The sequence below is a fragment of the Dendrobates tinctorius genome, unplaced genomic scaffold (genome assembly GCF_039654945.1).
Source record: "Dendrobates tinctorius isolate UK_male_01 unplaced genomic scaffold, ASM3965494v1 ptg000070l, whole genome shotgun sequence".
NCBI classification, from domain to species: domain Eukaryota; kingdom Metazoa; phylum Chordata; class Amphibia; order Anura; family Dendrobatidae; genus Dendrobates; species Dendrobates tinctorius.
Genome location: NW_027361738.1, coordinates 71,156,639 through 71,169,299, shown reverse-complemented (window position 1 = coordinate 71,169,299; position 12,661 = coordinate 71,156,639). Strand labels below are relative to the sequence as shown.

The window sequence follows — 12,661 nt, the reverse complement described above, 5'->3', positions numbered from 1 at the left end:
GCACCCGATGAATAGAAGTGATAATGTCCTCAACTAGCGCTGTATTGCTAGGAGGACAAGGAGCCTGAGACTCCTATGTTTCCTTTTCTGATTTGGAGTCACAGATGCCCTCTGAATCCTGCGCATCGCTGAGGCGTTGCCTGGAGGGAGATCTGGACCGCCGCTCTTCCATGCCCGAAGATCTCTGTGGAGATCTGCTGCGCCCGTCTCTGGAACGAGACGGTCTAGGAGACCTAGAATTACGGTGTCTGTGCCTAGAGCGGGACGACCGTGAGCCATGGGAGGACGTAGCTGAACGTGACCTATGGGGCCGTTCACTACTAGCATTGCCAGGGACTGCCTGTCCGCTTATAGCTGGGATATGACCCTGCATAGCCTGAAGCAATGTGGAAGTCAGCGTATCTATGGACTGTGACATAGGTGCGGCCCATACCGGCATGTCAGTGGAGTTGAAACAGTGACAGGAGCCTCTTGGGGCACTGACCCAGCATTTTGGGAACAACTCTAGCAGTACGGTGCATGTTGCCGCTGGGAAGATTGGCTTTGCAGGCTGAACAGACTGCGTAACAGCAGATAAACCTGTTATTTTTTTTTTTTCTTTCGGACCTGGAGACCGACATAGTGCACTGAGTGCCGGCAGGTTATTCTGACCAAAAACCTTACAGGGGTGGCTATGCAGAGGAGCACTATAGGGAACCCATAGGAAGTCTGCGTCCACAGCAGGATAATATCCTGCTGTGCCTTACCCCACCGGTGTGCTCCTAGATCCGGCGCCAGCAGAAAAACTTCGGTTCTGCGCCCCCTGGAGACTGTGCAGCGTTCTTGAGTAATATAGCAGCGCTGCTGTCTTCCCTGAGGTAAAGAGGTGGGAGGGAGGAGGGGCGGAGAGCAGAAAAGGGCGTGCAGCCAGGCAAAACCGCGCCTTCCTGGCTCGATCCGCCCCCTGTATGACGCTGTGCTGCGTCATTATCATCATCCAGGGGGGCAGGCCGGGGGCGGTAACAAGGGCGGCGGCTTCGGCTTAGGCCGAAGCCACGGTCTAAAGTACAAATCCTGCCCGGGAAGGGCTCCAGAGTGGCGCGGTAGTCCGGAGGGGGGCAGAAAACGAGCCAAAACCCCCCCGATTGAGTGCCATATCGCCCGGACGCCCCTATATACGCAGCGCAGCCCTGTGAAGGGTCTTTTTGACCCCTTTAGAGGGCTGACGCTGCCGCAGGGACAGGAATCCCTGCATACTGTGGCCCAAATATGACAGCCCCCGGCCCCATAGCAGACCACAGCAGTGCTGGGGCTGCAATAAAGTTAGCGCTGCGAACGCAGCTCCTACCTGCGGCGTCTCAACCTAACATCCCTAGAGGGGGTTAGGGAGGGCGCTTCACCGCCATCAGGAGGAATTCTTCCTCACCTCAGCCTCAACCCAAAAGGCCCAGGGCCTGGGGAAGGAGGGGGGTTCTCGACCTCGAACCATGCACCCGAAGGGCTGGGGAGGGAGCGACATGGGGAAGAGCCATCTCTACCTCAACCGGGTACCGCTAAAAAGAGGACCGAGGAGGGAGCCATGCCGGGAGTCTCAGAGAGACCCTCTTTTCTTCATTTGTTCAAGAAGAATCTTCTTATGGTGTGCCTCCTTGCAACACTAAGCAAAAACTGAGGTAAGGCGGATGCCGCCCAGGGGTGTATACTGTGGAGGAGGAGCCAGAGCCAAATCTTTTTCAGATTAAGCATAGTGTCGCCTCCTAGTGGACGGAAAGCATAACACCCAAGGTCTTGTGTCCCCCAATGAGGCGACAGAGTAAATAAAATTCAATAAAATAAAAGTCAAATAAAATTACCCAAATTAGTCCCTGTTCTCTATTTCATTACCCATTAGAACATGTGATTATATACCATTACTAAAAAGATAAGTAACACTCTTACTCCTCGCCTGCACTCGCAACTCCTCGCCTGCAGGCTTCTGGTAAATGCCGAGCATCTTCTCTAGCCATCTAAAGTAATCTAGTATATGGTAGAGGGGGAGGAGGGAGATGCTGCTGCAACTTCACTCTCTTGCGATGGGAGAGGCCACAGAAGTAGGGCAGCGTCTGATTGGCTGGACTATTTAACACAGCACTAGGATGATCCATGAGGGTCCTAACATGGAGGGGAGATTCTTGTGCAGGCTGCATACACGAATGGAGTGTTATTTTCTGTACAAAGTGCAACAATGAGGCTGCGGGAGGCAAACGGTGCAATATCTTGCATGTAATTCAGTTACAAAAATGTGTTGCTTTATTTTAGCCAAAAATACATAAGGTACATTTAAAAAAATGACCCCAAGAGGTGGACAACCCCCTTAAACAGTTAGTTCTATAACTTGCCCAGATCTATCGGTAGCTCTCCATCCCGGGTCAAGGCTACTTCACTGGATACTTAGCTTCCGATCCTGTGCTCAGCAATTTGTTTTCGGACCCTAAAAAGCCCTTCCTCCAAATTCTCCCCACAAGTGGTGGGGGGCCCAGGGTTTGTACCCACCCTAATAGAAATCCATGGAGTATGCACATATCCAAAGTGTAAAAACATGTAAGCCTTACCTGCAAGAAAATGTATCCGGATAAAACATTATCAAAAGATGGACTTAGGTACACCGGGTCAGTCATTCTGATGCCTTTTCCCCTATAAGAGAAAACAGTGTTGACAGGTGACCTAAACATTTTTTTTTTTTTTTTTTAAAAAGCAATTTCATCGTGAACTCATTTACATTTATGCATATGTGTTAATTGCAGGTTAAAGATGTTGCTACTGCATAAAACTCAATGTTCAGCCCCGATCCTGGAGAATTGGTCCCGGCACACTGTTCTTGGGGACTATGGCCTCTAACCATTCATTTGTATGAGAGTCCGCCTGGTAAATTTTCAGAACTCCCATAGAAATCGATGGAGGGGGCCGTTCAAGGTCATCCATCTTTCTATTCCTGGGAGCGCGCGTCGGGGCTCTGTTCAGGAGATTGATATGCTGCAAGTCATGGGACCCCCAACTATTAGATGTTCATAGCATGTCCCATCTATAAAAATGCCAGATGGGGCAGAGGCATTTAGGTGGCACAGTTCCAGTGGAGCGTCCGTTTTGGTGCTCATTGACCACCTGTGATGTGGCTGCAGGGCGTTGGTGGATTTCCAGGGTAGCCAGGTACCTTCTGAAAGCTCCCCGTTGCGGCCACAGGCTGGGCTTTATAGGCGATCATTAATTATATCATATTCAGCAATACTGAAGTAACCGCAGGTTCAAGTCCCCTACGTGGAGGAAAAAAAAATTAAAACATTAAAAAAAAAAAAAGCGTAAATATTAAAAAACTAAAAAAAAAAATATTTTTTTAAAAAAATATTTCTCCATCTTTTTTTTCCAAATGAGAAAAAAGCATATTCGGCATCTCAGAGCCAGTAAAAGTCTAATGTATCAAAATCTAACATTTATTAACCCATAAAAGTAAAGAAAACAACCATCACATCGCCAAAATAGTTGTTTTTCTGTCACTAATCGCCCTCCCAAAAATGTAGCACATAGCGATGACTGTTGATACTATTAAAAACAAGAGCCTGGCGCTCAAGAAACAAACCCTGGCATATCTCCATCGACTGAAAAAAAAAAAAAAAAAAAAAAGTAATACGCCTCCGAAAAGAGTGACAAACTTTTTTTTTTAAAGTTTTATTTTTTTTTTAATCCACTAAAATATTAATAATGAAAAAACCCTATAGAAAAGTTTGAGCTCTCTGTGATTGTACTGAAGAATAGTGTTTACAATGAACGTGCAGTAAGTAAAAGTGTATCTGGATATGGTTTCCACTTTGTAAAATAAAATAACGATGATAATCAAAACGACAACTCTTCCCACAAAACAACAACAACAACCAGGATCCAGAAATATTGTGTGCCGAGATGTTTTTTAACTTGAAAGATCACAGATTATGTTAGGGCTAGAATAAAAATTAAAGAAGAGCGCCGCCACCTCCAGCCTGGACTTGTTTGCGTCTTAGACCTCTAGGTGGCGCCGCTCCTCTGTTATTCCTTCTAATAACGTAGAAATATACGAATGACTTGGTGTAATCAGTTGGGGTGGGCGTGTCCCTACACTTTGTGACCTTGTCCAATCAGGGCCGTCGGTATCAGATTCCGCCCCTTAAATAGAATGTTGCCGATTCATTCCACAACTTTCTAGGAGGAATGACGGCACAAGACGGCGCTCCAGGAAGAAGAGGCTGCAGACTTCTTAATTCATGCGGAAGATAGGTAGTTAGTAAAATGAACACATCAGGAGCGGGGCGACGTCTTTTAGAACAATATGTAAGTATTTTATACAATCTGCGGAGCTGAACACTAACACGCGAGCCTGAGAAAATGCACACAGAGGCGACGTCGCCTTCAGCAAATATACGTCGCTTACAAGGCGTGACCGTGCAAAACTAGGGCAATATTTACATATATGCGGACGTGTCCGGTACTTATACCGGGGGACGTAAATCATGGAAAATGGAAAAGTAAAGCATGAGACAGGCGAAACAAAGGACAAAAATAGAATAAATAAAAGGAAAGTTCCGCAGTTTGCTAACAGATTAGCAGGTTATCTTGTCTCCTTTGATCTTTTCTATTTTTATTCCATTCTTGTCCAATGCTACATTCGGTTTTCTGCGAGGTTTCTGTTCCAGTGCATCAAGGGAAGTGAGAAGAAACAGAGCGCTCTCCGATGGCCGCAAGACTCTGACGTGCCCCATGTGAATGGGGCGATGCCGGCGCATGTTCAATGTCTACGGGGCGGCCAGAGATCACCGAGTCCGGCATGCGGCTTTCTCCATCAGCCACATAAAAAAATAAATAAATATAGAGGACAACCATCATCCTATTTAAGCGTGGCAGTTCAGAGTCCCGCGCTCAGGATCGGTGAAGGATCACGTCTTCCATCAGCCGTTAGAGGCAATAACCACTGATGACTCTCGATTTTTACTTCTAACCATCCGCTGGCGGACACTTTGCAGAAGAGATCGTTTTTCCTGCAATACTCCTGCCATCACTTACTTTATGGGGCTTTGCGAACAGAAGATTTCAGAACGACTCAGCTCCGAGATTCCATTCCCGATGAAAACTTTGGTTCCATCAAACTCGGTGGCGCCGCGCTTACACCAGCCCTCGATGTCAGAGTAAACAGAGACCTCGTCGCCCTCCTTCATCCCTGCGATGAACAAAAAGAAAAAAAAAAAAAAAAAGATTTAGCGGGAACGTGTGAGCAGAATATTAGATCAGGTTTTCATGTTAAATGTGTTTTCTTACAAAAAAAAAAAAAGTATTTTCTTTATTTTTCAATATCATCATATATATAAAGAAATAAAAGTCTTTCAATTTTCGCATTGGCCCCTGACCATCTGCTTTCTGTCCTGTGGACATGAGGAACAACGCTATTTCTGGCCAACACATGACTTGTATCCTGCACTTTTCACCAGTTTTCCCCTCTGCAGGCTCCATTTCTAAATTTCAGTTCTCCCTGAGCTGGTGGGTGGAGACTGTCCGTGGTGATGTCTCCTATACACAGCACGGAGAGACGTGAGGGATTCCTGTGCTCCTGTCTTTGTGTTTCAAAGCAAGAAGCAGCAGTAAGGAGGGCACGGTGCGGCTGCGCAGTGCGAGAGGGCACGATGCAGTAATAAATCACTTGAAAGAAGTTGTAGCACTGATCTGCATGCCGGTGTCACTTCCTCGCCATCCTCCTCTCCCCATAGACTCTAATAAATACTGTAACCTGATCTCTCAGTGACCAGGACAGATTTGAGCTGATTTTATTTCCCAGAGTGAATGAGGAATCTAGGAGGGTAGAGAAGTGGCTCATAGGTGGAGAAAGAAGCAGATTTCTCTGATAAGACATAATATAAATCTTCTTATAATCGCCTACCCTGCACTATTTAGTTATGATTGGTTAGATGAAGTGACAGCGACCATTTTGTAAATTTATCTTTTTGTGCGCTATTTCATACAAAGGCCACGACCACCAGCAGCAGCGGCACCGAGTCCCGAGGTTTGTGTTTCCGGGCATCGATTGTTGCATGAATGGTGAACAGCTGCCGCCCTCCATCAGTGGGCAGGATTATCACCAGTTCAGGCGTGGAGACCTCGTACCAGATGCAATAATGGGGTCTTGAAACATTTGGGGGGCCTCTGTAGAGCCTGGAGGTTTTATTATTTCCTTTTTACCAGCTACCATTAGGCATTACCCTTACATTTAGAGGCAGACACAATCCCGGCAGAGTAAACATGGGCTCCCCTGAGGACGGCATTGCCACACTGCGCCCCGACAATTACTTGGACTGGATGTTGCTTCAATGCTTTCCTGCAGAAAACAGAAGAAATCCTGGTTATACAGGGAAGAAAAAGAAAAGGACTCTGAAATCACGCACCATGAAAAGTCAACATAGCAGGCGATGTCTAGAGGAGAAAAAAAAAAAAAAACACGTGGCTGCCCCTCCCCCCTTCAAAAAAGAAAAAAAAAAAAAAAAACAGTGCCACATCTGTCCACAGGTTGCACGTGGTATTGCAGCTCAGCTCCACTCACTTCAATGGAACCAAGCCGCAATACCAGACACAACCTCAGGACAGGTGCGGGTTCTCCGGTTTCCTTCCATATGCCGGAGACATACTGATAGGGAATCTAGATGGTGAGCCCCAATGGGGACAGTGATGATAGCTGTGGTATTAATGGCACTATATAAACAAATCATAATAAATACATAAACAAGAAAAAATACAGTTGGGAAAATCAATAGTGTGAACAGGACGTCTCCCTGACCTGGGTCCGATGGCGGGAATTAATAACAGGTCGTCAAGCTGAGGATGTCGATGAATCGGGAAGATGACGCTGGGGAACTGCTGTAAGGAGAGGTCACAAACGTCAGGGGATAGAGAGAGAGAATTATAGTTTATATATACTGCAGGACGCGCAGCGGGTGACCGGTGCGGCAAACGCGACGGCGATCACCACTGATGGACGAAGCGATAGTCTGACGTCGTCATCACCGGCTGGGCGGGATCAGAGAGGGGGGGGGGGGAGACGGTAACGGCCAGCAATCAATTCATTCCTACATTTCCAGGAGGAATAACTGAGGAGCAAGAGACCGCAGAGATCTAAGGGAAGCTGAGCCCGGGATGTGGGCTGCAATGTGACAACGTCTCACCTTGCCGATTTCTTCCCCCAGAAGCCGCTTTGCGTTTTCTCCGGAGATCAGTCTGGTGTTCACACGGACGGTGGTAAAGGACGGAGGATGCGACAGGCGGCACTGCAGACACACAAACCTCCGCTCCGCTTCATCTGCTCCCACCGCGGCCACGAGCTGCAGCCCGGCCATCGTTACAAAGAAAGACAAGAATAGAGCGGGAAGATACAAATATAGACGCTGCAAGATTAGTGATTAAATAGTCTGGGGACAAAAATAATTGACAAAGTTGTTGCTTAAAGGGAATCTGCCAGCAGTTTTTTTTGTACTGGAATCTGAGAGCAGCATTATGTAGGGACACAGACCCTGACTCCAGTGATGTGTCACTTAGATTACCGAGTGCAGCGGTTGAGTTTTTAGATGTAGCAATGGAGCAGAGCTGAGAAAGTTAGCCCCACCCACACTAGTTAACTCCGCCCACACCACAGTTAACCACACCACAGCTGACCCCCGCCCACATCAGGCTCTCAGTGTACATAGCAATAGACAGAGTAGCTTATCAAAGGAGGCGCCTCATACTACAAGGAGGGGAGGTTGAAATCTGTGTTTTAACCCCGACACCATGATGTTTTTCTATTCTTTAAGAGATGCCTTTAAAAAAATATGCTCGGACTGGCACATGTCCTACTAAAGTATGTATAGATGCAAAGGAGCAACCCACTGAGTAAAATAATACCCCTTCAATGACGATACATGCTCTGTAACATGCTAGCCACTGTTTTTTAAGTGGGCAGGTTTGCTTTTTAAATCAGTATTCTGCCAGCACTACAGGTACTGGACCCTCCTTTCCTACCCAGTAGGCTCTGATCCTGTCATTGTCCAATGGTATTCCTGCCCCCAACTGCCTCTGTTATGTCTGTATGTAGTTAGATAGACAGAAGAGCACGAGCAAAGAGAGAAAAACTTGCCACTACCTCTTGTAATCCGGCTCGCTGCCTCGGCTGGTGGAGCCGGATTAGTTTTGACAACAGGTAAAAGAAGTAATTGACACCTGGTGGTCATCACTTTGGAAGTAAAGGGAACCTTTCAAGAGAATCCGTCAGAATGACTAGAATACATCATCCTCCCCAGGTCCACGACTGAGTCTCCACCGCTGCTTCCGATATCTGCAGTGTTGACACCACGACCACAGCGCTGCACACAATCAGGGAGCTTAGCGGCTCATGCCATTAGCTCTGATAGACACTGGGCGCAGCAGCATAGACCCAGCACTGGACCAGGGGAGGGTGAGTAAAGTTGGTCTGTTTCTTTTTTTTTTTAAACTGCAAGCCGGGGAACTGGAAAATTCCTTTAAGCACATGGAGGGGGTACTGCTCCCTGGTTGATGCACCAGCCTGGGGGGCACTTGGAGCCTCATGCTTGTATCACACCCAGCAATGTCTTTAGTTTGCATGCTGTCACTCACCTCATTGTTGCAGTACACATTACGCAGATAATCCCCCACTTCATCTCTGAGACGTATCTTCGGGAAGAATGACATTTCACACTGGAGATGCAATTAACGCCTGAAAGACAAAGGAGGCAATCATCAGTTACGCAGAACATCCTAAAGGGACAGAACACTCTCGCCCGGCGCAGCCTACAGCTGCAGGCCATTAGTGAAAAATCAGGGTTCAAATTAATATGCAAATAGAGCTGAAGAACTATTGGTAGATCTGAAGCCTCCGTCACTCCAGCTCTGCCTCCTCCTCCTGCTGTAGCCGTCAGGGTGAAACCGGCTCATTTGCACATGGAATATAAAAGAGTTTTCGAAGTAATTAAAACAATGAAATGTAATCTGTTCATGTGATTTCTGTGGGGGCAAAGTCCCCGACATAACTGTTAGTTGAGTTTGCATTTCGGGGGGTGACCGACTCCCTTTAAAGGGTTAAAGCTAATACTAGAGAAGAGAGAGAGAGGATTCCAAAAGATATAAATAAACTGGAGAAGTGGGCATCAACTAACAGAATGGTTTTTAACAGGGAGAAATGCAAAGTACTACATCTGGGCAATAAAAATGAAAAAAGCATATACAGAATGGGAGGAATAGGGCTAAGCAACAGCACATGTGAAAAAGACTTGGGTATACTAATAGATCACAGACTGAATATGAGTCAACAGTGTGATGCAGCAGCAAAAAAGGCAAATGCAATTCTAGGATGTATTAACAGAAGCATACAGTCTAGATCACGTGAAGTCATTATTTCCCTCTACTCCTCTTTGGTCAGACCTCATCTGGAATATTGTGTCCAGTTTTGGGCACCACATTTTAAAAAAAGACATCAACAAACTGGAGCAAGTTCAGAAAAGAGCGACCAGAATGATGACCGGTCTGCAAACCCTGTCTTATGAGGAAAGGTTGCAGGATTTGGGAATGTTTAGTTTGCAAAAGAGAAGACTGAGAGGAGACTTAATAGCTGTCTACAAATATCTAAAGGGCTGTCACATTGTAGAAGGATCAACTTTATTCTCATTTGCACAAGGAAAGACTAGAAGCAATGGGATGAAACTGAATGGGAGGAGACACAAATTAGATATTAGAAAAAACTTTTTGACAGTTAGAGTGATCAATGAGTGGAACAAGTTGCCACGAGAAGTGGTGAGTTCTCCTTCAATGGAAGTCTTCAAACAGAGGCTGGACAGACATCTGACTGGGATGATTTAGCAAATCCTGCTTTGAGCAGGGGGTTGGACCAGATGGCCCAGGAGGTCCCTTCCAACTCTACGATTCTATGATTCTAAGTCGCCTCCACTTTACTGGTGCTGTAAGAAGCAGAGGATTTTAAGCGGTGACGGTAAATGTCCTGTTTGGACGGGCGCCTACGGTGCCGGCTGCCATTATGCCAGGTCTGATGGAGAGAGACCGAATTGCGGAGTGCTGAATACATGTGTACCCTCTGCCGTCTCCATTCAGCAGTCCCATGTAACAGTATGAAGTCCACACTCATCACCTGTTGACAGGTGAACCGCGCTGATTCTTGGGGATTTTCCTGGGACGAGTTACAGTAGTGATGACACTGTTCATTTTACACAAAAAAAGTATTGGAAAATGGAAAAAATAAATCCAAGTGCGATGAAAAACACACAATTCTGTCATTGATTTTTGGTTTTGTTCTTATCTCGTAGCCGGATTCACCCAGTCAGTGGCTGTATAAGGCAGTGTTCACACCAGCGGATCTCGCATGAGTGTAATGACCATATAAACACATGTGGGGCTGTCATTTCGGGTCGGGAGACTCCTTCTTAGACTGGGCGTTGCAATCCACTTATGGTGGGTGGTATGAACCCTGCCTCGTACAGCTAGCACCCGCCCTGTGAGGAGCAGCCTCCCCTCCTGAGCCGGCACCACACACCCGAGGCCAAAATCTGCAGAGGAAAGTGACCTCTGCGGCACATTTTAGTCTGCAGCACATTATGCCGTGGATTTTAAAAAGGATTTCACTCTTTACAACGTACAAATCTGCAGCAAAAAAGGTTTTGCAAAGAGGAAAAACAAGCAGTAAAGGTGCACGTAAATGTTCAGCCGCATTAAGGGTCCCCATGTTCCAAGGCGGATTCTGGGCCATTGCTTCACGGGTCCAAGGCAGATTCTGGACCACTGATCCTCGGGTCCAAGGCGGATTCTGGGCCATTGATCCCTGGGTCCAAGGTAGATTCTGGGCCATTGATCCCTGGGTCCAAGGTAGATTCTGGGCCATTGATCCCCGGGTCCAAGGTAGATTCTGGGCCATTGATTCACGGGTCCAAGGCTGATTCTGGGCCATTGATTCACGGGTCCAAGGCAGATTCTGGGCCATTGATCCCCGGGTCCAAGGCTGATTCTGGGCCATTGATCCCCGGGTCCAAGGCTGATTCTGGGCCATTGATCCCCGGGTCCAAGGCTGATTCTGGGCCATTGATCCCCGGGTCCAAGGCTGATTCTGGGCCATTGATCCCCGGGTCCAAGGCTGATTCTGGGCCATTGATCCCCGGGTCCAAGGCTGATTCTGGGCCATTGATCCCCGGGTCCAAGGCTGATTCTGGGCCATTGATCCCCGGGTCCAAGGCTGATTCTGGGCCATCGATCCCCGGGTCCAAGGTAGATTCTGGGCCATTGATCCCTGGGTCCAAGGTAGATTCTGGGCCATTGATTCACGGGTCCAAGGCTGATTCTGGGCCATTGATTCACGGGTCCAAGGCAGATTCTGGGCCATTGATCCCCGGGTCCAAGGCTGATTCTGGGCCATTGATCCCCGGGTCCAAGGCTGATTCTGGGCCATTGATCCCCGGGTCCAAGGCTGATTCTGGGCCATTGATCCCTGGGTCCAAGGTAGATTCTGGGCCATCGATCCCCGGGTCCAAGGCTGATTCTGGGCCATCGATCCCCGGGTCCAAGGCTGATTCTGGGCCATCGATCCCCGGGTCCAAGGCTGATTCTGGGCCATCGATCCCCGGGTCCAAGGCTGATTCTGGGCCATCGATCCCCGGGTCCAAGGCTGATTCTGGGCCATCGATCCCCGGGTCTAAGGCTGATTCTGGGCCATCGATCCCCGGGTCCAAGGCTGATTCTGGGCCATCGATCCCCGGGTCCAAGGCTGATTCTGGGCCATCGATCCCCGGGTCCAAGGCTGATTCTGGGCCATTGATCCCCGGGTCCAAGGCTGATTCTGGGCCATTGATCCCCGGGTCCAAGGCTGATTCTGGGCCATTGATCCCCGGGTCCAAGGCTGATTCTGGGTCATTGATCCCCGGGTCCAAGGCTGATTCTGGGCCATTGCTTCCAGTATGTGTTACTGTCTGCAGCGCTGACAACAGCGCGACAATCACCAGGTAAACAGCGTTTGCCCCTGACCTCACCGATTGCCTGCCGCACTGTCAATGTGTTGCATCAGCACTGCAGACAATAACAGACATAGGCAATAACAGCAGAGACTCAGTGTCGGACCCTGGGAGGGTGAGTAAAGCACAGTTTTTTTTGTTTTTTCTTAAATAAACATCAGCCGGAGGACACGAGTTTTCCTTGACCAGAAGACCCCTTTAATTATTGAGCAGGAAACCCCACGTGGATATTTCCCAGCAGAACCCACAGCTGCTCCACACATTCTCCCCGGCCTTCACAGTACCTACCTGTGTACGGAGACCAGAGAGGGTCAAACATCTGGACCAGCGAATCTTCCCAATCTGCCACCAGCTGAACCTGTGCGCGGGCGTCTTCTTACCCGACATTAAAAGAGAAAAAAGCTAAAAATGATAACAGTGAAGACTCCTCATTGTAACACACAGTGATCCTGCGGCGGCCATGATTCTGTAGACCACTCTCTGTAGGCAAGACATAAGGGAAATGTAGCAGCGCCAGCAATCACATCTACCACGCCCCGTACGGATAACAGCTATCGCTCTAGTGTTCACATTCTCTTTGCGAGGCTCTAGCGGCCATCTTTGTTGTGGGAAGTAGCATAAACACAATGTATATG

At 48.0% G+C, this 12,661-nt stretch overlaps 1 protein-coding gene across 4 annotated transcripts in view; it reads right to left on the bottom strand.

The window, feature by feature from the left end:
* Window positions 1–12,596, bottom strand: part of NSUN6 (NOP2/Sun RNA methyltransferase 6) — a 41,042-nt gene extending 28,446 nt beyond the window's left edge. The window contains exons 1-7 of one of the 4 annotated variants that reach the window (XR_012233449.1): window positions 12,315–12,596; window positions 8,635–8,734; window positions 7,191–7,346; window positions 6,806–6,885; window positions 6,240–6,349; window positions 5,047–5,200; window positions 2,571–2,652 (exon numbers count right to left, since the gene is read on the bottom strand). Coding sequence is in view for 2 of the 4 variants with exons in the window: in XM_073581850.1 (XP_073437951.1) it covers window positions 2,571–2,652; window positions 5,047–5,200; window positions 6,240–6,349; window positions 6,806–6,885; window positions 7,191–7,346; window positions 8,635–8,709 (657 nt within the window). In the remaining 2 variants the exon portion in view is untranslated. The remainder of the gene's footprint in view (window positions 1–2,570; window positions 2,653–5,046; window positions 5,201–6,239; window positions 6,350–6,805; window positions 6,886–7,190; window positions 7,347–8,634; window positions 8,735–12,314) is intronic. The other 3 variants (XR_012233448.1, XM_073581850.1, XM_073581849.1) reach the window with 3 other exon arrangements.
* Between the last annotated feature and the right edge of the window lie 65 nt (window positions 12,597–12,661).